Source organism: Eretmochelys imbricata, chromosome 21 (assembly GCF_965152235.1).
Source record: "Eretmochelys imbricata isolate rEreImb1 chromosome 21, rEreImb1.hap1, whole genome shotgun sequence".
NCBI lineage: Eukaryota > Metazoa > Chordata > Testudines > Cheloniidae > Eretmochelys > Eretmochelys imbricata.
The window spans coordinates 3275413-3299626 of NC_135592.1; the positions used below are offsets into that span (position 1 = coordinate 3275413).

Consider the following 24214-nt stretch of genomic DNA (forward strand, 5'->3'; position numbering starts at 1 on the left):
CAATGGGAGCTCAAAAACAACAAGAAGTCTGGTGGCATCTTAAAGACGAACAGATTTATTTGGGCATAAGCTTTCGTATCTGAAGAAGTGGGTTTTTACCCACAAAAGCTTATGCCCAAATAAATCTGTTCGTCTTTAAGGTGCCACCGGACTCCTCATTGTTTTTGTGGATACAGACTAACATGGCTACCCCCTGATACTTGACACAATGGGAGCTCAGTACCTCTGACAGTCAGGCCAAAGGCGTCAAGGTGGGCATCCAAGAACAAAGGCACCAAAATCAAGGGCCGCCTTTGAAATTGTGTCTCAGCAAAGTTGCCAACCTTTTGCAGGAGATACTTTTAGTCTGCAAGATGCAGAAAGACTAAAGGCTTGTCTCAGTGAGAAAGTTGCACAGGTATAATTTGTGTGAATTTGTGCATACTTGAATTAGTGCTTTATTTTCATTTATCTTAAGTCAGAGGCTTATGCTAAACCAAGCCTGTACCAAACAGGAGCTTTCACCCAGATGCTTGCATTGGTTTAACCATATTGGTTTAGAAGCCTATTCAAGTTATACCAGTGCACTTTTCTCATACAGGTAAACTTCATGCGAATGTTTCTCATATAGTTAAACTTACTATAAACGTTAGGATCACTTGAGATAAACAGTTTGTTGAGAAACAACAGTCTGGTTTGGAGCTGGCAAATAAGTTCCCTGTTCCTTGCTAATGGGGGATGTATAGTTACAGGGGATATGGACACCATAGCAGTGAATGCATGCAATAGAATAATAAAATAAATAATAAATAATAATAATAATAATAATTTTTTATTTAAGAGTTATTGTACAGTTCCCAAAGAGCAGGAAGGAGGGATGCTATCGGCACACTTAACATCATTGGTAAAGGAGAAGTAACACACTGTAGTTATAAAACTGGCAACAGAAAGGAGGGAGAAAAAATTGATCCAAAATCATCCGTGGAAAACCAGAATCTGAGAGTCCTGCAGTTCTCCCTGCAAGGAGGTCCTTGTATGAGGCACAGAAAAAGCACAGGAAAGTTAGGCCATCCCAGGTGCCATTAATAGAGGCAGGCTTTTCAGCTCAGTCTCAATATGTCACCACCTTTTCTGTCTTCTATCACTGAGCGTCCCTTCCAACCTGAGAGCTTGGCTGCCAAGGGAAACACATACCCTGCTCTGAACAGGTCCACGTGAAGAGTCCAGCTACAGCTAGCCAAGAGAAATAGATTTCAAGGGAAAGTTTGTAGCTAGGCCAGTTCTTGTTGGCTAACATTTGAGGCAAGAGTCGTACATAGGTTGGCACATCTCCCACTCAGGACAAGGAGAACCCCAGTTGTAAGTTATTAACGCTTTGATACTGTCACTTCTTCACCCGGTGACACTCACAGCAGAGGGGAGCAGAGCAGAGCAGTAGGGTGCAGTTTCCCCCTGTGTTTACTTGTGATCCGATAATAAGGGTCTTGAACCCACTCAGGCCAAGGTCCAGTGTGGAAAAATTTAAACTGCGCTGCAAGAGTTAAAGCAAATGTGAACCATCCAAAATTGGAGAGTTTCACACTATGTTGTGATTTGGGTGTGGATTGGGTCCCTTGTTCTGTGCCCTCAGGGCTTCACTCTTGGAGAGCAATTTGCAGGACCAGGGCCATAGTTAAAAACAAACCCTCAAACATCAGAGCTCTTTGCGAGGACAGGATAAGTTGGTGTAAAAATTAGCCCACTTATCAGTGTTGCTAACTTTCCGATTTTACCACGAGTATCTCAGTGTTTGCGGTGTTTCTTAAAATCACAGCTTGAAGCCAGGTGATTCCCAGAGACTCTGGGCTTCCTCTCTTCTTCTTCTGCGTTTTCAAAAAACTACGTTTCTAGCCCTTCTACTTGTAGAGCAAAACTTGAAATGTGACTCCAGCAAGCCCATACCAGGAGGCAAATAAAAACCACCCAGTTTCTCTCTCAGGGTTTGGGATGGGGGCCCTGCCTGGGCAGATCAGAAGGGCTGGGGCGGGCAATATTGCCAATGGGGTCCTGTCTCCAAGGGACCCACCGCCGCACGGTTGGCATTTTGAAACTCCCTCTTCCAGGCCAAGCATGGTTTTGCTCTCAGGTGGCTTTGGGGCAGGACGTGCAAACACCCAGCGCTTGGCTGAGCGGGAGGAGCGGTCCTGGTGCGCAGCGCCCCCATCACGGAGCCCATCCTCTGCCCCACTGGCTGCTGCCTCCCGGCTCTGCTAAGACCTCCCCCTCCGGCAGATTTCCCTCCCCCGGCAGGCTCTGCAGCAGCTTGGGATGGGGGATCCCAGGTCACTGCCATGTGCCCGCAGCTGCAGCGGCCGCGGCGTGCGGAGGGTGTCCGGTTGCAATCAGCGGGGCGGGCGAGCGGCGCACGGGCTGCCCGCCGCACACACTGCGCCGGCCGCGGGAGGTGCCGCCCGGGGCTGCCCGGACGCAGCCGCGCGAGCCTGGGCTCGCTGAAGCGCCCTGAGCGGCCGGGCGAGGGGGAGCCTCTTCCCCGGGAGCTGTTGCCTTTGCGAACTCCCGCAGCGCGTGTGCTCGAGCAAGGAGCCCGGGCTGCCTTTGCTGCCCCCCGCAGCCCCGGGAGAGGGAGAAACTTCGAGGCGTGGGAGGGTTGCGCTGGAAATGCTGGCGGGGAAGGGCGTGTGAAGGGAAGCCTCCGGCACCCCCGGGGCTGCGCGGGGAGAATTCCGCCCTCGGCGAGCTGCCTGGTGCGCCGCTGGCTTCTTGAGGTGTCCACACGCGGACTTGAACCTGGGAGGATGGAGAAGAAAAGCATGGACCATTACCTGCGGCGTCTGAAGCAGGAGCTGGTAAGGGACCGCCGGGAAAAGGAGGGGACAGGGGTTGATTTGTGTGGGGAGAAACTAGGGCCTCAAAAACTGCCTGTCCCCTGCATCAGTCTGTTCAGCAACGCAGGCTGGGGCTGGGTGAGTCTCTTCACCTGCGGGCATTGGCAGGGCTTTGCTGGTCATTTGCTAAACAGACGAGAGCAGCGATAGACCTGAGCGGTTCAGGGGCCAAATTGCAAGCAACAGTCCCCAAAAGAGAGACACAGGCGTGTGAATTCCTTGTTTCATTACTATGCATCTCCCAGCAGAACGACTGGGCAAGAATTCTACAATTGGTTAATAACCTAGGGAAAGTATCCTGCTCGGTAATTAATCACTCATTGTTTTTATATCCGGAGCTGCAGGAGACACATTCAAGAGCCACTTGCAGCTCTGGTGTCTCAGTCTGAGCATCATTGCACCCGATGAAGTGAGCTGTAGCTCACGAAAGCTCATGCTCAGATAAATTGGTTAGTCTCTAAGGTGCCACAAGTCGTCCTGTTCTTATTGCAGCAGAGTGTATCTTATGTTGGCCTTGGTTACCTCCTTGCGTGCCACCCCCTCCTGTGGGGGAGGTGAAGGGGACCTTTCTTTAATTCCAGCCACTGGGCATGTAATTGCCCTCCACTCACCCAGTGCAGTTTTTGACCAGTCAGCCCCTGCACTCCCTGGACTTATGTCCCCTCGTGCCTCTGACAGTTTGGATCAACGATAAATCCAGATGACAGCAGTACAATTTTCAGATACCTTTTTTTTATTTTTAATTTTCTGGGGAGGGAAGGTTTGAAATCTAAGGACTAAAATTCCCCTAAAGATTAAATATTCCAAGGCAGACATGTATGCCAATTAATACTAAAGCCGCTTATATTCACTATTTTTAGAAGGTGAGCTATAGGGCAATGCTGAACTTTCTAATCACTATAGCTGCAGAAAGAAAAGGAGTACTTGTGGCACCTTAGAGACTAACCAATTTATTTGAGCATGAGCTTTCGTGAGCTACAGCTCACTTCATCAGCTGCAGACTAGGTCAACTCACACATCTCTACCTGTAGGATTTTAAGTAGAGATTCCCACCACCTCACACCCCAACCTGTTAGTCCCATGCACACATCTGTACAGGACCTGCTGGGTAAGATCTGCTGTTTACCCTCCCCATCCTTCCCAACCGTGAACTAATCAGTACGGTTTTAAACACATCTGTGACAAACCCAGCATTTCTGTCACTGAATATCCCTGATCAGAATAGTCTTCAGAGCACAGGCATATAATCCGAGGCATTCTGTTTCCCAGCCACTTCATCTCATTATAAGGGTGCCTATAATTCTCCTCTGTCCTAGCCACAGTTACATGGAGCTGAATTTATAAAGTAATGATTCACATTAGCACTCCTCATATGATATTTTTGCAAATCTCAATTGACCCTAGTGGAATTACTCCAGTTTGCATCGGTATAAAATCAAAGGGCAGAGTTTAGCCTCTGATGGGTCAGATGTTGTTAACCCAGCTGTCTCAGAAAAATAAAATTCAAAGCAAATTAGAGTCCTAGTGATTTTGTGGTTTGCACAGAAAAGTACACACGAGCGAGGGTTGGAAAGTGAAACAGGAAGTCCCAACAGGAAGAGGTTTAGAGGAATGGGATGTGTACCTTTATTTGAATGGGAGTCTAGTATGTGCAGTTGCAATTTCTAAATCTGTGGGTTTTTGAAAATGGAAAATATTTGTTCTTTAGGATGGGATCCCTGGTCTTGTTTAGCACAGTCTATTTCACGTTCTCCCCCACCACACAGATTCTGTTTAGAAGGCGATGTTGCTTGCAGAAACTTGCTTGAGCTTGTCCACAGCAGGAAGATGTTGATACCCTGGTTTTTGTTACTGGTAGATTAGTAGAAAGAATTGGATGTTTTTTAATTAGTAGGTTTGAAAGTTCAATAAGAAACCAGAGGGTGTGTGTGCAGGGCATACTGATAAATAATAATAATAACAAAAGAAAGCAAAGCAAAAACGGTAGGTGGGAAGTTGAAATACACAAACTTCCTTATACCAGTAAGGTGACTACTAGTGCAACATAATCTTCAGCTTCAAACTGGAGTTTATAACAAGCACCAAGATATAACGCTCCAAAACTGCAAACATTTAAAAACACATACATAATGTTCTGTATACAAGCAATCCCATTGAAGTCAGAGTGCTCGTGTGTAAAGTTACTCACTTGTTCCAGTCTTTGCAGGATTGGGACCTTTTGTGCCTATGGGACTAGATTCTGCCATGCTGCTGCCTAGCACCTCTAACTAGTGCTCAGTTGTGGAGTATGGTGTTACTCTGTGTAAGCATGGCAGAATCTGGCCCAGAGAAGGCTCCTTGAAAATGACTAATACTAAAAGGGACATAGGCCAAGCTTTGCCTCCAAATGTTGGGCGGATTTTGCCACTCTTACTCACATAGAGTAGCATGGTGCTCTGCGAGTAGCCCAGTTCATTTCAGTATGGCTGATTAGCACGAGTAAGGATGGCAGAATCTACTTTGTCAAACCTAATATTGGTAGAAGTAGCCCCTTGTGCTTTGTAATACAAATCTCACTGCAAGCCTTTTGCTTGGATTTAAGCATTCCCCTTTGGGGTCTGTCCTGGGCAACATTGCAGCTGGGCTTTAGCTGGCACCTGTGCCAGAAAGGGAATCGAGGCACGGAAACGTGGAAGTGACCAGTTCACTGGCACTACACCAGCTGAGTGAAATGCAGAAAGGAGAACTGGACCGGCACATTAAGCTTCTTTATGCCACAGCGAACTCTGAGGTGTTACCAAGAACATGGGAAAGGGATTTTTTTTAAAACATGGGTCAATGTTTTTCAACCTGTGTGCTTCACGTTAGTCTCCTAAATCTATATTTAGGCTTCTAAATAAAAGCAGCCTGATTGTCAGTGCTGCTAATAGCTATGCAAATGAACCCTGTTGACATTAGTGGGAACTCCTGGGGCTCAGCGTCTCAAAGATCAGAGCAACACTTTTATTTAGGAGCTAAAGTCTGAATGAAAGAGGCACCCACATTTGAAATGTTAGCCTTGGTTTTTACCCCAAAAGCAGTCTTTCAGAACAGATGCCTGTTTCTTCGGGGTAGGAGCCTGATATCTTGATAGGTTCCAAGTCTACTTGCAAGAGGTGTGAGGGATATTTGCATTTGATATGAAAACCAAAAATTAGATAACTTGAAAATCCTCTCCTTCATCTTATGGAATACAGGATAATGCTATTTATGGTAGAAAACATGTCCCAAAAATATTTTTTTAATATTAGTTTATTAATAAACTAAGGCCTTAGCCTTGCAAAGGCTGATGTCTAGTATAAACTTCTCTCACAAGGTGTGATGTTACGACCATTAACTTCAATAGAACCACTTACCTGGCATAAATTAAACACAAGTTTAAGATTTTGCAGGATCAGGCTGTTTTCCCCAATTTTTCATTACACTAAGATACAAACTTATTTTAGTAACTGACACTCAGGGCATCAGAATGCAAGTCAGGACTTCTGCCTTCTTCTGAGCAAAGTAGTACTAGAATGCATGAGATTCTAATCAGTTCTCTAGGTAGGGTACTGATTAGGTGGAGAGATTCATAGATTCAAGGCTAGAAGGGATCTCATTGTGGTCCTCTAGTCTGATCTCACAGGCCTAAACACTTTCCCAAAATAATTCCTAGAGAAGATATTTTGGGGGCAAAAACCCACCCAATCCTGATTTAAAAGTTGTCAGTGATGGAGAATCACTTGGTAAATTGGTAAATTGTTCCAGTGTTTAATTACTCTTGTAATAACTTTACATGTTATTTCCACTCTGAAGATGGTCTATGCCAGGGGTGGGAAAAATCCAGCCCGTCTAACATTTCTGTCCAGCCCGCCAGGCTCTTTGGCTGTCCCCTCGCAATCTCCGGGCTGCTAAAAGTCCTGCAGTGCAGCAGGGCGCTCAGGGAGGTTGCCTGCCTGCCGTGGCCCCACGCTGCTCCTGGAAGCGGCCGGCTGCTGCTGGCATGTCTCTGTGTGCCCCTGGCAGAGGGAGAAGCGGCTCCGTGTGCTGCCCCCGGCCCCAGCACTGTCCTCAGAGCTCCCATTGGCCAGAAACTGGCCAATGGGAACTGCAGGGGAGGTACTTGCGGGCATGGACAGCGCACAGAGACCCACGGCCCCTCTCCTCCCAAGGGGCATGCAGAGACATGCCAGCAGCAGCCGGCCGCTTCCGGGAGCAGCTTGGGGCCACAGCAGGCAGGCAGCCTGCCTGAGCCCTGCTGCGCTGCCATCTGGGAGCCGCCTGTGGTAAGCACCTCTGGGCCAGAGCCTGTACCTTGCACCACCATCCCTCCGCACCCCAACGCCCTGACCCAGGTCAGAACCCCCTCCTGCACCCAAACTCCCTCCCAGACCCTGCAACCCAATTCCCTGACCCAGCCCAGAGCTCCCTCCTGCACCCAGACTCCCTCCCAGACCCTGCACCCCCTCCTGCATCCCAATCCCCAGCCCCAACCCAGAGCACCCTCCTGCATCAGACTCCATCCCAGAGCCCACACCCCTCACCGTCTCCTGCACCTCAACACTCTGCACCAGCCCAGAGCCCCCTCCTGTACCCAAACTCCCTCCCAGACCCCGCAACCCCTCCATTAATATAGTAGAAATGTGCGGCCCATGACGACTTACCAAAATGCATTGAGTGGCCCCCCTGCGAAAATTATTGCCCACCCGATGCCAATACGGCAAACCTTCTGCTTACAAAATTAATAATGACAGCGCAGCTGAGCTGAAAAGTACATTTACTAAGGTAGACTTGTATCAATTAAAACCATCATAAATTACATCCCCAACAATAAATATTTTAAATCAATACCCTTCCTTATAGCCTGGGATTAAAATAAGTAAGCTTTCCCTTAAAAGCAGGCAAGCAGTTTAATAAACAGCTGCAACTGTCTGGGCTTAATGGTGGACAGGAATTGAATCTCTTGACCCTGACTTCTTCACCACTTTCTTCATTACCAGGCAGGTCATGGCTCCAGATATTAGTGCACCAGAACCAAACCCCATGGAGAGGGTGGGGAAGGTCCCTTTATACTACCAAATAAGGACAAAGAGAACTCTATCTGTGGTTAAGTAGGAATCCAATTTTATGGCACCAGTTTGAATATGGTAACATGCTGATTTGCATGATACACAGCAAGCAGTTCTTTTCCGTGTCAAACAGCGAGGGAAGGAATAAATGTAACATTGTCGAGAGGTCCTGTAAAGAAGGCTCATTTAAAGAACCAAATCTTGTTCAGTCTGGTTCATATAGCTAGGGGAAAGCTTGAGACAGTTTGATCTGCTGAAGCTTAATATGTCTTTGTATAAACTATTTCAGCCGTTGACTGGTTTTGAGAGAAGTTAAAAAAAAAAAAGGAAAGAAATTGGCAGAGTTCCCAGTTTCATGTAGGGGAGGTTAACTAAAAATGAAATCCAATCGCAGTGCCAGCTTGTCTGTCCCAGTGATTCATGGATTCCAGTTCTTTTTTCTCTTTGGGTGTAAAAATAAATAAATTGATTACAAATAATTGGTGTTTGGTTTGGGTTGCAGGTGTTCCAAAGTGTTTCCACTGCTAGCCTGTGCATCAAAGCACACACTGTCAATGGTGCCTTTCACATGCTGTAACGGTGCCAGGCCAGGCAGCGGTCACACCCTGAGCTTGGATCTGGACATGCTTAAATCGGTTTTCATGTTAACCTCCGAGAATGCATGTTCAAAGCTCTGGCATGGTTGTGACTCTCAAAGATAAACCCAATCTGATTCAGTCAGTGAGAAGTTTCTTTCGTACTCCAGTTGTGTATTTTCCATCATAAGCGAATAGTCACTGGCATGTCTAGTGTGCCTTCAAAGTGGATTTCATTCAGAGAATCTGAATATTCCACACGCAGGTGTTACAAAGTCAGGGTAGTCTCAGCTGACACTTCCATTCATTATAAAGCAGGGAGTGTGGCCCCACAGTTATAGGGCCAAACTAGAGCTCAGGAGACCTGGGCTCTATTCCCAGCCCTGTCGCTAGCCTACAGGGCAACAACAAGCAAGTTACCTTGTCCCTCTGTGCCTCAGTTTCTCCATCTATAAAACAGAGAATGGTACCTACCTCCTTTGAAAGCACTTTGAGGTTTAAGAACAGCCATACTGGGTCAGACCAAGGATTCATCTAGCTCAGTATCCTGTCTTCTGATAGTGGCCAGTACCAGAGCTTCAGGGGTAGTGCACACAGAACAGGGCAGTTTTGCAGTGATCCACCCGTCTTGTCCTTCTAGCTTCTTGCACTCGAGGTTTAGGATCACCTCAAGCATGGTGTTACATCCCTGACCATCTTGACTAATAGCCATTGATGGATCTATCCTTAATGAGTGTATCTAGTTATTTTTTGAACCCAGTTATACTTTTGGCCATCACAACGTCCCCCAGCAATGAGTTCTACAGGTTAATTTTGTGAAAAAGTATTTCCTCTTGTTTGTCTTAAACCTGCTGCCTGTTGATTTAAGCAGGTGACCCCTGGTTTTTGTACAGTGGGAAAGAGTAAATAACACTTCTCAGTTCCTTTTTCCACACCAGTTATGATTTTGTAGACCTCTATTATATTCCCCATTAATCACCTTTTTTGTAAGCAGAACAGTCCCAGTCTCTTTAGTCTCTCCTCCCATGGAAGCCATTCCATACCCTTGATCATCTTTGTAGCCTTTCTCTGAACCTTTTCCAGTTCCACTCTAGCCTTTTTGAGAGGGGATGACAAAAAAATGCCACATAAGAGCTAGGTATTATTGTTATTATTTGATAGTTCTGGATTAAGATGCGTTGGCATTGCACCAGTCTATAGAGCCCCTCCTAAGAGGATCTCAAAGCACATTACAGGCCTACTCCAGGTTCTGTTGAAGCAGATAGCAAAACTTCTACAGACTCCAGTGGGCCCCCAGGATCTAGAGCTGGGCCTGAGCCTTCCAGTGCCTTTGTGAAGTACTCTATTTAGCAGAAGGATAAGTGGAAGCACAGAGGGGTGAGCTGGCTTTCCCAAGGTCACACCCACAACCAGCCAGCAATCTGGAAAGCAGGACTCCTGATTCCAGTCTCCTGCTCTGAGCACTACACATCGTTTTCTCATCTGTTCTGTGTTTGTACAGCACCTAGCGCAAAGGGGTCTTGGTCCATGATTGGGGTTCCTAAGTTCCAGACTGTAAGTTCTTTTCGGCAGGAATGGTTTTCTTCTTATAGGGTTGCACAGACACCTGGTAGAATGGGACATGAGTCTCTAGGCCCCACTGCAATAAAAATAAGTCATTCTTCCACTAGGAAGCTGTGAGGTATCTTGATGGGATTTTACCATTAGGTTGCGGCTGGGGTTTATGTGGCTATTAGGAATGAATAGTAATGCTTACTTAGGTCATTGTAAGTAGCAATTTCAGGTTACGTTCTGCCCCAGTATATGCATGTGTTCCATTTGGCCCTCAGTCAGCAGAGCTGAATAGTAAAACCAAATGCAAACCCCTATTGGGTTAATTTCTGCTCATAAGTTCAGCTGTGACATTGAAAACCATGGGAAAAAATGCTATTCACGCTTATGGAAAAAGAAAACAAACTAGGATCTTTCCAATTTCCTGCCCATAAATTCAGTAGTAATGCCAATGAACTGCAGCAAGATGGGGCCATGGAAATAGGGACTGAGAAGAATACAGATGTGGAGGCTTTGTAAATGACTTAGGTAAGTACAGTTTGTGCAAATATTTATTATTGAAGGTTTTGATGTAGTGTTAATGGGAAAAAGCTGCTAGCATCCTCAAACATTTTTAAATCCTATTTAAAAAAATCTGCAAGCTCTAGAAAAGTTACACTCACCTAGTTGTGAGGATCCGTCAGAAAGACGCAGAAACATTCATGCAATGGAGAGGTAGCTAATCCATTCCAAATGCAACTTTTATCCTGTGAAAGGGGTGGCCTGGTGTAATTTTTACCACTGTAAAACATCCTTCTCAGAACCTCCATCCCTTCAGACCTAGGCCCTAGGTAGGAGCCAGGTTAAAAAGATACTTTGCTTTTATAGAGCCTGATTCTCCGCTGTTTGCACCTGGCAAAGTCTTTTTACACTTGTGCAAAGTGGGTGAAATGTGCTGCCAAATCAGAGTTCTCCACTCTCAGCAGGGATGCCACTTTGCACAGGTGTAAATCATGATACAAGGTGCAAGACAATGAATGGGCCTGAGTCTGATCTTAATAAAGTGCTATTCAAGCGTAACTTCATTGAAGTCAAGAGTTACACTTGATCATCTTAACGTTTAACCAGACGTTCTGGTTAAACTTGGATTTATGCTGGAAATGGCCCACCTTGATTATCATACACATTTCAGAGTAACAGCCGTGTTAGTCTGTATTCGCAAAAAGAAAAGGAGTACTTGTGGCACCTTAGAGACTAACCAGTTTATTTGAGCATGAGCTTTCGTGAGCTACAGCTCACTTCATCAGATACATACCGTGGAAACTGCAGCAGACTTTATATATACACAGAGAATATGAAACAATACCTCCTCCCACCCCACTGTCCTGCTGGTAATAGCTTATCTAAAGTAATCAAGGAGAGTGGTCAGTTTGGATGAGCTATTACCAGCAGGAGAGTGAGTCGAGGGGGGGGGGTGAGAAAACCTGGATTTGTGCTGGAAATGGCACACCTTGAGTATCATGCACATTGTAGGGAGAGTGGTCACTTTGGATGAGCTATTACCAGCAGGAGAGTGAGTTTGTGTGTGTATGGGGGTGGGGGGTGAGAAAACCTGGATTTGTGCTGGAAATGGCCCACCTTGATTGTCATGCACATTGTAGGGAGAGTGGTCACTTTGGATAAGCTGTTACCAGCAGGAGAGTGAGTTTGTGTGTGTGTGTTTTGGGGGGGGAGAAAACTTGGATTTGTGCTGGAAATGGCCCACCTTGATTTTCATACACATTGTAAGGAGAGTGGTCACTTTGGACAAGCTATTACCAGCAGGAGAGTGAGTTTGTGTGTGTGGTTTTTGGAAAAAAAGGGGGGGGGGTGAGAAAACCTGGATTTGTGCTGGAAATGGCCCACCTTGATTATCATACACATTGTAAGGAGAGTGATCACTTTAGATAAGCTATTACCAGCAGGAGAGTGGGGTGGGAGGAGGTATTGTTTCATGGTCTCTGTGTATATAATGTCTTCTGCAGTTTCCACAGGATGCATCCGATGAAGTGAGCTGTAGCTCACGAAAGCTTATGCTCAAATAAATTGGTTAGTCTCTAAGGTGCCACAAGTACTCCTGTTCTTTTTGCGAATACAGACTAACACGGCTGTTACTCTGAAACTAGTTACACTGGTGTAACTGAAAACGAGGTCAGGCTTATGGTGTAGGCTGAAAACACTAGAAGCAGTTGCAATCTAATTTTGTGTGTGTTTTGATTATTTTTGGGGAAAACAGAATGTTTCTAAATATTTTCTGGAAAATATATTTTTTTAAATCTAACCAACAAATATTACTCAGAAGTTAACATTCACTCCCACACCCAGACATAACATCAAACTTTAGAATTCGGTGGGGTGTTTGGTTTCCCTGTTACAACAGCTTATCTCAGAGCAAACAATCTCATGTTTCTTGGTGTGAATGTCTCACAGGAGTAGAACTTTCAATGTAAGTGATGAAATGCAGCCCTTTTATTTTTACGTCCTGTCTCGCACTGAGTCCTGATTTGGTAACCATGTGTCATGCTTGCAAAATGCCCCAATAGTCTCTTCCTGAAGAGAGACCATCTCAGTAAGGCATTCCAGTAAAGTTTAGATTGAATTCAATTAGCCACCGTTGCAACAGTGTCTATACAGCCATGGCAGCACGCATTACTGACTGCGCTTGCAAAATTTTCAGGGTATAGCTCCTGGGTAAGAGTCCAAAACTGAAACAGAAAAGGCAGGTAAAGGAAATGGACTCCTCTCTTGGAATGGTTTCAGAGTAGCAGCTGTGTTAGTCTGTATTCGCAAAAAGAAAAGAAGTACTTGTGGCACCTTAGAGACTAACCAATTTATTTGAGCATAAGGTTTCGTGAGCTACAGCTCACTTCATTGGATGCATACTGTGGAAAATACAGAAGATGGATTTGTGCTGGAAACGGCCCACCTTGATTATCATACACATTGTAAGTGAGCTGTAGCTCACGAAAGCTCATGCTCAAATAAACTGGTTAGTCTCTAAGGTGCCACAAGTACTCCTTTTCTTTTTGCGAATACAGACTAACACGGCTGTTACTCTGAAACCTGTCATTGTAAGGAGAGTGATCACTTTAGATAAGCTATTACCAGCAGGAGAGTGGGGTGGGGGGAGTAGTGATAAACACCCATTTTTTCATGGTCTGTGTGTATAAAAACATTTTCTGTATTTTCCACAGTATGCATCCGATGAAGTGAGCTGTAGCTCACGAAACCTTATGCTCAAATAAATTGGTTAGTCTCTAAGGTGCCACAAGTACTCCTTTTCTTTTTGCTATCTTTGAATTGGATTTGTGAAGTACCCCAAGGCCTGTTGTCTTCAGTGACTACATGAATTCTTCTTTCAGTTATCACTGTTTATTATTTGTATAGAGGTGGCACCCAAAAGCCCTTTCCAGACATTTTGTCTTAGAGGAAGATACAATGCTAACACCAAAGAGTGTACGGCTAATGGTGGGCACAATGCAGCATGTGGGCTATGATGGAAAATGAGGAAACAGGAGGATGGGCAGAAGAAATAAGGTCTTGCCACGGTCTCAAACCCAGTCCCACAGTAAGCTCCTGGGAGGACGGAAGGAAGGAAGGAAGGAAGGAAGGAAGGAAGGATGATCCATTGGTTTGGGCAGTAGCCTGGGACTCAGGAGACCCAAGTTCAGTACCCTGTTCCCTACACAGGCTTCCTCTGTGAGCTTAGGCAAGTCATTTAGTCGCTCCGTGCCTCGGTTTCCCCTCTAAAATAATAGCACAGCCTTACCTCCCAGGCATGCTGTGAGGAAAAACACATTAAGGATCATGAGGTGCTCTAATACAGTGGTGATGGGGGTCATAGAAGTATTTAAGATAGATAGACAGGGTCTCAGGACCTGATTGTTATGCACGTCTTGTTGCCAAATATATTTCCCACTCCAACCCACTGACACACCCTGCCAGGGCAAAGTGCTTACCTCACCCCTGCCCCCCCTAGCCGCCCTCTAGATCCAACCCCTTACCTCATTATTTGTGTTACCTAGCAACAGGAGCCCAAGTCATGGGTGAGGATGCAAGGCACTAGAGCAGAGTGAAAATGGCTTTTCCATAGGCAGACGGACGATGTGGTGGAAATGTTGGGGTTTTTCAAAGAGACATCAAACTTTATTTTTGTTCGCCCCCCCCCTTTTTTTTTCTTCAACTTCTTCAGTGACAATGAGGTGGGGGAATGGAAGAGGGAAGGGGAGGAAATAGAAGAGGGGGGAGGGAACTCCAAAAAGTGAAAATTCTTTGACTTGTCATAAAAAAGCTGCAATTTTTGTGGAAATATTTGGGGGGAAAATATTTTTGGGGGAATTCCACTCCCCAATAATTCCTCCCCCCCAGCCAGCCCTAGTCCACATAGCAATTCTGAAGGTGTGTCTTCACTGGAAGAAAAGGGTGTGCTCTTAACTGGGTTTGGGCTAACTCAGGTTAAAATAGCAGTGACTCCAAGGCAGCTGGGTTTTAACTCAAGTTAGCAGCTCAACTTCAACCCTAGGCTGCCTTCTAGGTTTTAACTCGAGCTGCATTAAAACCCGCGTTGCTATGTCTTCACTGCAGTTTTCAACCTGAATGAGGAATACACCTGGTTTTGCAGCAAAGAAATACCATGCGCCAGTGACCCTGTGTCCACTCTCCTCTCCTTCCCCTGACATTTATCCGTCTCCTCCACATCACTCAATATCTAAAGCTAATGTGGCAGTTCCTGCTATGTGGTAATGTTTTACGGAAGAAACCAAAAGCAGCCCCTAGTGGAATTTTTACTTGAGAGGTACATAAGGAAAGTTTTGTCACCCAGAGACGTTACTCTCCAAAGATAGGAGGAACACAGCTAAGTTGGGCTGGAACTTCCATCTGGCTTTATTCGCCCAGTGCTTCTCACTGTGGGAGCTGGGTCAATAGCTGTGAAGTGCTGAGAGAGAAAGAGACCTGTCTGTTTGAACAGAAAAGATCTGCATAGGGGTAAGTTGAGACAGGCGGAAAGCTGAATCAGCCAGTCTGTTGGAGCCATTCCTTGTAGGTCACAGAAAGGTGGTTTGTAGCTTAGCAGTGTGATGTCAACCTTTAAATACCTTTGATTCTTGGGACTAAAAGGTAAATCCTTGGTGGATTCTCCTATGTGGAGGTGGGATTAGAACCCTTTGGCTGAATTCCCTGATGCAGGGGATTCCCTGACAGACATAGATTTGGCACAGCTGGCTCTACATCATCTTCCAGAGGGGCACATGTGGGAGGGAGCAGGGTATAGCCGGGATGTTCCTCTACTCTTATCTATTCCCAGCTTCTGCAATAGCTCATAGGGCATGTTATAGCCTGGGCAAAATTTATGCAACCCCAATGGCTGAAGCAGCCCCTCGCAGTTTCAACACAGGGAAACATATGTCCTCATTTGCACCTCCACCTCACTCTTACATTGCACTCTGCTCAGAAGCAAGGATGAATTGGCCCCTTTGAGACTTGACCATCCTTGCTATTATTAATTTTGTGTAGTCATCCATGGTGTGTCAAGGAACCTCTTTCTTCAGCATTGCACTGGGTCCAGGCAGCAGGAAGGAACTCCGTCTGCTGATTTCCTGCTACTAACAGCTGCTCAGTCGAAGGGGGAAAAGCAATGAAAGACTTTGTTTACTAGTTTATTTCTGAGATGAATCCCAGAGACTGTGTCTGGTTTGTTTAGCTCTGAGAGCCCAGAGCCTTGGGTGAAGTAAGTGGTCTTGGGAAAGCAGTAAATGGTTTTGGAATCACACCCAGCCTGTTGCATACATTCAGGGCCCAAAACCAGAACTCCAGGTGCAGGAAAGGCAGAATAGGGGGGCAAATCCTGCTGATCTACAAAGGAAATAAAAATTGGCCTTGTGCCCTTTCTAGCTCCTTTACAATGAATAATGAAGGCCTGAGAGTTAGTTCTTTTTTATCTGTTTGTTTATTTACTTTTAACGTTTGATTTTGTTTTTTACACTAGAAATTTGGGTCTTATCTGCCCTGAAAGATTCAGTGTTGACTGGAGAACTAGCAAAACGATGACATCACAAGAGCCTATAGAGTGAAAGTTAAGCAACTGAAAGAGAGAGGAAAATTTTAGTCAAATTGTTTGAAACTGTTTTTTTTGTTGTTGTTTTTTGTTATTGTTATTTCATGCGTAGTTAACATTTTGGATAAAAGATGCCTTAGTTAAAGATTCATCCCCTCTTCTCCACCTCCCTTCAAATTAGCTGTAATCTCACAGTCAACATCCCCGAGAACTCCTAGAGTTTCTCCTGTGATATCAGGAACCAAGGGATTTGAAATTCCCAATATTTGCATGATAACACACAAGCAGAAGTAAAAAAGCCCTTGCGTGCCTTCTGTGTCCATCATAAGGCAACAGAACAAGGCATAAACCCAACATGAAAAAAATCCTTCTCAAATCACCGTGAAAATAAACTCCCACTGACGAACTGTGCCTGAGGTAAGAATCCAGGCTCACTAAAAAATAATTTTGTCAGCGTTCCAAAGGAAAACACAGAACCTATCTAATCAGTTCAGCAGTTCTAAAGTAATTTTTCTCTCTTATTTCATTCTCTTTAAATACCAGATTTGTTTATTGCTGGCTCTGTTGCCTATCAACCTGATTATTAAGAGCTGTCACTGCAATTCCTTCTTTCCTTTCCCCTCAGCAATAACTTCCTCTCACAATACCTCTTCTACCTAAGAGCTGGACATCTGTCATCCTCCTCATTATCCCAAACACACCCAGAGACCTTCTTTTCACGTCTCTCCAGTCAGCTGGAAGATGTTATCTGTTCTTTTTTTTTCTTTCTCCCCCGGTCATCACCAAATATTGCCGTAGTCCTGGGCAACCCGGATGTGGAGATGAACTGGAAATACAAATAACTCTGGCTCAAGGGGCTTAGTTGGATTTGGATTCCAGAGCAGTCTTGTGAATTCAGACACGAGTAGAAAAATGTTAGTTCCCAAAATGTTTAACAGATTTTTTTTTTAAGTGAGAGATGACAAATGAATTTCCCATTTTTCTTGCTCCCCTTAACCAGCAAGTGTCTTACCCATCCTTTGCACAGAGGCATTTGGCTTTGTTTTATGTAAAATAGTAGTGGTATATGAGATGTACATAAGCCCATTAGTGTGTTGCTTTTCTGGCTATCCACTGATCCACCAAAGGATTGCATTTCTGTTTATACAGTACTTTGTCCGGTTCACATATTAGACCCCAGGACCTGTGCATACTAACATCTTACATTTACATAGTGCTTTTAGACTAATATGCTTTATACACTTATGGGGTAAACTATACACAGGAATTCTTTCACCCAGCCACTGAAATGCAGCTGTCACAGGGTGGAACCCAGCAACTGCTAAACACTATGCAGCAGTTTGGAAGTGCAAATGTTTGGGGAACACACTTACTGAGTGTGCTCACAGACACAGTTTGTTCAGCACACAGGAGTTAACCTGACTCTTGGGTTTGATGGGTGAAAATAAAGTAATGTAAAATAAAGGCGTACCCTAGTGTCTGAGCAGCAGGTGCAGGCTTAGTACTGGAATAACCTGGACTTACACTTTGGTTTTACTGGTACTCACCTTTTCCCTGCCATGGGAAAAATATTGTAATGACCGTGAGCCAAACCCTGCTTGCATTAAGCAGGCAAGTAGTCCTTGCAACTTCAGTGGGACTGACATATCGGAGCAACGCAGACAAAATTTGACTCTGTACAGACAGACTGATGCATAATTCAGTTCTGGATGGCTTGAGGCTCCTGGGGCCCCATGTTTAAATTTGTGGGGTTCTTGTTTTGGTGAGGTGAGTCCATTCAGGCCTAAAAGAGTCAGCCCCAGCCACCTGTTATTGTATAAACACCCCAAGAGTTTGGAAAGAGATGTAAGGAAATTCTCCTGTAAATGCTGCTGCATGTACCAAGCTATGGGCATGGATTGGACCTCAAGGCCGCTTTGTTGACCACGCACTTTATGTAACAATGGTTGCACTGGTTTATATAACGCTCAAAAAATAAAAGCAGTTCCTGCTTGCGATCATTTATTTATGGGTTTTGCAACTAAATTTTCTGCTGCAGGTGCATTTGTGGAAGCTGTCATCAAGAACAAGGTCCATCAGCCTGGGAAGTGCGTTCCCACGAGGCTTTGTTAGATGTATCATCAAGGTTGGGGCAGCCTCTTGGATTTAGGTTTGTGGCAAACGATAAGAAAAACTTTTCTGGAATGGAAGGAGTACCCTTTGCAAATGGAGTTATTGCTGTTATTTATTTGTATACTATACAGAGTTTACTCTGTACTACTATATACAAACTATTTGTACACTATACAGAACCACAGCACTTACCTATCATAAGTAAATACTGGCCCCCACTGTTGTAGTAGCAGAGCAGCCATCCTCACAACACCCCTGTGCAGTAGGGTAGGGCATTATCCCCATTGTATGGATGGGAAACTGAGGCACTGAGAGACTAAGCCACTCCTCAGTGGAAAGATCCAGCATATGTCTCTGTCCCTACAGTTATAGTCCAAAAATCCATTGTCTGCACTTGCAAACAGGGTAACCCCCACTCTCCTTGTGTTTTCCTGTCTAGGACCTGCCCTCAAGACTTTGCAATTGCTTGATGAGCATATTGCTCAGACTGTAAATAGGGGCTCATTGCGAAATATACAGTACCCAATCACATGTAGACACACCAATAGATAATCATATTCTGCCTGTAAGAAACCTGTTTCTCACCTTTTGGTGACCAGGCCCACAGACCTTAAGACTCTGTACATAACTCTTCTCATGTTGTCTATACATAGGGTTTGCACTGGTTGTGAGGACCAGTGTGACACAGGCACACAGTGGATACCTTACATAACACTCTTTGGTGAACTAGTATGTAGATGCTAAACTCAGGGGATCCCTGTAACCCCCGTATGCACACCTGGTGCCCTCCACCATTTGGCATCAAGAGGTCCTTGGGCCAAACGAGTGTTGGGGTATGTTCTTCCCTGGTGTAACTGTAACGTTAGTGGAGAGACACCATAGAAGTACCAAAGATAGATAAGCAGTAACATCGGCCTCACTGTGCCTCTGTTTGTCCATCTGTAAAATGGGGTTGGTATGAACCTACCTCAAAGGTGGATGAAGCGGTTTCTGAGGGGCATAGCCCTCTGCTGATATATATAGTCCAGTTGAAGTCAGAGGAGCTCTGACAATTTACACTGGCCCCACAGTGGCTGAGAAGCATTTTGTGTGTACCCTATTCGAGTGGCTCAAAACTTGTTGAAATTTCCATGACAAACATTTTACCAAAACCAACCAAACAAAAAAATACTGAACTTGTTACTGCTTTTCAACCGGCTCTGAATCCTAGGCACTCGCAGGGGAAGGGGCCCATGGGTGAAATGAACACAGTGATGGTAAATGCTGCCTCTGAAATATTAATGGTTCCTGTCGGATGAGGCATGCATTGTAACCATACCACCCATCATGGGGGAGTTAATTGAATCAATGAAGTGAACAGCACAGCCGTCGAGCATATGCTGTCTTTTTGACCAGTCTAGTCATTACTGCAGGACCCTTGTCACTCATCACTGCTTGATTACACCACTTTGCCTGCGAGGGGATTTGATGCGAAGTATCCAATGAGGGTCCAAGCTGGCTCCAAATCCAGCTTTGCAAAGCCGCAGATAAAAACAACTTCCATTAATAAGGCAAGAAAGGTTAGGACAAGAAGCATTACAGCAAATCTGGAAAGGTAAGGTGATAGTTTTGTCTGAGGCTTATGGCACATATGGTCCCAGGTTTTGTACTGGTAGTGCAAGAGCTCTTTTATTGTAAAAGTGTGGGCGTTACTTGCACCCATGTGCAGATGTAGCTTTATTTTGCAGATACTAGTAACCTTAGCCTGTAAGGGAGACTCGACTTGTCAACGTAATCAGAGGTTGGAACAGAGAGCTTTTCCATAACTTCACAGCCAGATATCCTTTCTAGCAGGTGAATATGCTTCTCCTCTTGAGCATGAAGCTCCAGAAATAGGTGTCAGACTTCCACTAACTCTGAGAGTCTGATTTTTGAAACTTGGATGGAGATTTGTGCCTGGAACATGTGGTATGGGGATTTCCACTTTTGCAGCATGGTTATTACAGAGTGGCAGTGTTTTAATAGCCTTTCTTACCCCTGGTGAGAACCTGCAGTTCTCTGCTTACAAACAAACAGCAAACCACGAATAACTGAGTCAAGGTAGCAAAAATTATTCCTCCCTGCCTTCACCCCCAATTGCTTAGTAATGTACAGCCACTCATGTGTACAGGTGTTAAAGGAAAGCAGCATATTACGAGAACGCTTGTCATGCAAAGATTGTGATCAGCTTTTTAAACTGTATACTTAAGAACTTTTAGGTTTGAGCTTTTCTGAGACATTTATACTCCCTTCTGCCAACCTCTTTACATCCGTGTGACATATCTTTGCCTCCAGCCTGGCAAACCACCTCCCCCCTGCCCCTGTCCTCCGAAAAAATGGTAGCAGCTGTTGGAAAGTATAGCCCATTTGTTTTATGATGCCGCTTTGGGAATATGATCCAGATCCCACATAAGAGTGAAGGAGAGCAACAGAATGAAAGGGGAGAGGGCAAATTAGAGGCTTTGGAAAATAACTAGCATATTTTAAGGTTAACATGGAGAGTTAACCTTTCTATTAAAGTAGAAAGATAAAACACAAGTGTGAATGATGGATCTAGTTTGGAAGCCAAAATAATTGATTTTTCATCAAATAAATTTGTGATTACTTATTTGTTTTTTCAGTATTACTGTTCAGATTTCTAGGACTTCATTCCATGCTGGTACCTGTGTTTCTCAACCTATAATTAGGGTACTATAACAAAAGCATTAAGACATATTACAGAGTGCCAATGTGATTTTTTTTTTTTAATATTTTTTGTTTTTGATTATAACATGTTACAGAAACTAGTCAGTCAAAGGCTGGTTCATTTATAAATCCACTTCTAGTCTCAGTTGTTTGCATGGCAAGAAAGAAACAACAGCTGCAGACTAAGTCTAAAAATTGATGCAGCGAATTGTCATGCTCGGTTACATGAATAGAGGTTCTGCTAAGCAATTAACTGAAATTCAGATAAACATTATTTTTGTTGTCAATCAAATGCTTATTTCAGTTCTTGTTAATAGGTGAGGATTTGGAATCTTTAAAAAAAATTAATTTCTTCAGAATCTAAAAAAGGTGTGTTTATTATCCCATGAAATGGCTGGCGCATCAGGGACAAGGATAGCACATTTAAGTCTGAATAATTCAGTATTAGGGCATGTTTCAGGAGAGACCTTCTTTTTGCTGCTGTCTAGCTTATAAGATAAAAAGGGAACATGGCCTAGCTTTTACTTCCCTATATGTTGCAGGGGTAAAATCCTACTTGTTTTGTCTTGGCTTCTCCAAGCACTGATTCACTGTCCTCTCTTCCTCCCCAAACAGTTATCCATGAAGGAGGTTGGAGACGGGCTGCATGAACAGATGAACTACATGATGGGTGCCCTGCAAGAGTTGAAACTCCTCCAGGTCCAGACAGCTTTGGAGCAGTTGGAGATTTCAGAGACTCGAAACAAGGTTTCAGGCATTGGCCCGCACCAGTGCTGTCGAAATGGCAGAGAGGGGCCCAGAGCCAGCAGGCAGAACGAGAGGTTGCTGGGAAGGAGATCTTTGGAGGAGTGCAGCCCCATGGCATTTGCACACTCCACCCAGGTGCCACAATCCGCCAGCCGGTTTGGCCCTGTGACTTTACCGGACAGTAGCCACCACAGACACGTGGCTTATTGCAAAGACAGTTATCCTACGAGCAGACCTTCTTCAGCTCTGACCATGGCAGAGTACTGCCCGCCAAGGAAATTTGAGTCAGCCAGTGTGGGCACAACTGGGAACCAGCTTCACAGAGAGTCAGACAGCATCCCTCAGACTTTGGGTGGGAGTAAATTGGGATGCAGAGAATGCCAGGTTTCTGATGAGGCCAATGACTGGACTTCCTCGCTAATGTCTCAGAGCAGGAACCGGCAGCCTCTGGTTTTAGGGGATAATATCTTTGCCGATTTGGTTGGGAACTGGTTGGATCTGCCAGAGCTGGATAAAAAGGGGGAGAAGAATGAGTCTTCCCTGTCCATCAGCAGGTCTCAGGAGTTCTACAGGAAGTTTTCCCTCACGGCCAACATCTTCAAAAAGTTCTTGAGGAGTGTACGGCCGGACCGAGATAGGATCCTCAAGGAAAAACCATGTTGGCTCCCAGCAGAAGATAGAGAGACTGAAATTTCAAAGAGATCCAAAAAGGTGAGCAAACAGAAGGGGACGTTTTACTTCCCCCTCCATGGGAACCTACAGAATGCTCACAGCAAAATGGAGAGGTGCCCAAAGGCAGAAGCTAGTAGTGACAAATCCAAGAATTGTGCCAAGAGGGTCCATGGCACCACAGACCACACCCAGTCAGGCTTTGATATGAATACAGCCGTATGGGTCTAAGTTCCTATAAGCGTCTCCTCTGCCAAATGGCTCTGCTTCACGCTAGAGATGAGCTGGAGCGCATACATGCCTGTACGTGATATACCCCAAAGGCCTGCCCCGCACTGGGGTGGGGGAAACAGTGTATTTGGTAGCCTAGCATGCTGTGGGCAGCAGCCCGCCGCGCCCAGCTTCTAAGAGACCTGCATCTTCTGGGGAAGGACGACGTCAGAACAGCAGCTGAATCAGGACTGTGTGCAGAAGCTTTCCAGAGTTGGTGCTTGGGAGAATGACCAGATTTCTTGACAGCTTCCAGGGCAGGTAGAACCATGATAGCCGCCCCTTACCTCTGTGTGAGCTTCTCTGGTCATAGTTCAGTTCATCTCTGGTTAAGATAGCTGTGGTCCATAAAATGCAGTGTGTGTGTGTGGTATGTATATATTTTTAAATCTGCTCTCCCTTGTGTGCACTTAATACTGGATTATAAACCAGGCAACTCGAAAGTTGATCTCAGAGCACTTGATATTTAAATTAAAGAAGTAAGGTATGAATTTATAAGAAACAGCAGTACTTGAACAGTCGCTGAATGCAGATGTTGTATGCTCACCATCCCGTTGCATTTCAGCTTTTCTTTTTCTAAAGCATTATCTCCAGTGTGCTCTTTGCCTGTCCTTTCCAGCATCCAGTTTAACCAGTAGTATAATTAACAGGTCCATACATGGAATTTTGTGATGTCCAGAAATTCTTCACCAGTTTAGTGCTACCCTTCATGGCCTTAAACCCAGATGCCGCACTGAGATATGAAGTTGCAACAGACTTTGTGTTGGGTTGTTGGGGTTCTTTGTTTGTTTGTTTTATTTGTTGTTATGTACAGATTTAGTCTTGAGAAAACAAAACAGAGTTCTTCAGTGTTCCACGCTCCCAGAATTACTAATAAAGTGGTGTCCCAGTCTTCCAAAGGGCAGTGGAATGGTTTGTACAACACGTGATATGTGTAACGGCCACTCTGTGTCCTGCTTGCACTCCAGTTCTATACGGAAAGCAAAAGCTATAGGAGTGACAACCACAATTACAAATAAGAAAAGGGCTACATTCTCAGTGGGTGTAAATAGGTATAGCTCTATTTAAGCCAATGGAGTTACTCCGGTTTATACCGGAGTTGGTGTGTGGGTTCCGTGGCGTGGATTGCTCAGTTGGGGGAAACGGGGTTGAAGAGCAGACAAAAGAAAAACATTTTCCACTAAAGAAATTATAAATCATCCAAACAGAAAGGGGTTGTTGGCTGGTCATTTGCTGCGAGGGCCCCACAGCCTTGGAATTTGTTCCCACTTTGGTGTGAAAGAGCCCAGATCTGATGATCCTTGAGGCACGTTGTAAAGCTAGGCATTTGAAAATCTGGTGGGGAGGGAGAATTGTTCAGGTGAGAAATTGCTCACAAGGGAAGAGCCTTGGAGTTGCCCAGTTGCTGGACACACTGGGCATGGGTTATGTTCAACTCTACCGCTGCACGCATGTGGTGTTGTTATACCCAGGGCACCTACGCACGCTTTGTAGTATTTCTGTAAAGCCAAATACATAAATGAGCCCAGCGACTCCGCATAGAATGAAGCCGTGAATTTCCTAGTAAAACAAACCCTGCAGTGT

At 45.0% G+C, this 24214-nt stretch overlaps 1 protein-coding gene across 1 annotated transcript; it reads left to right on the plus strand.

Annotated features, from left to right (window-relative positions):
- Window positions 1-2309: 2309 nt before the first annotated feature.
- On the plus strand, window positions 2310-22623 carry INKA2 (inka box actin regulator 2). The gene is made up of 2 exons (XM_077839561.1): window positions 2310-2825; window positions 21560-22623. Exons 1-2 carry the CDS (start codon window positions 2310-2312, stop codon window positions 22589-22591), a joined length of 1548 nt encoding a protein of 515 aa, XP_077695687.1. The 3' UTR covers window positions 22592-22623.
- The last annotated feature ends 1591 nt before the right edge of the window (window positions 22624-24214 follow it).

Coding starts and splice junctions, on each gene's coding strand:
- INKA2 (XM_077839561.1), top strand. CDS start 2,310: ATGTGCCCGCAGCTGCAGCGGCCGCGGCGTGCGGAGGGTGTCCGGTTG. Junction 2,826..21,559: donor GGCGTCTGAAGCAGGAGCTG/GTAAGGGACCGC, acceptor CTCCCCAAACAG/TTATCCATGAAGGAGGTTGG.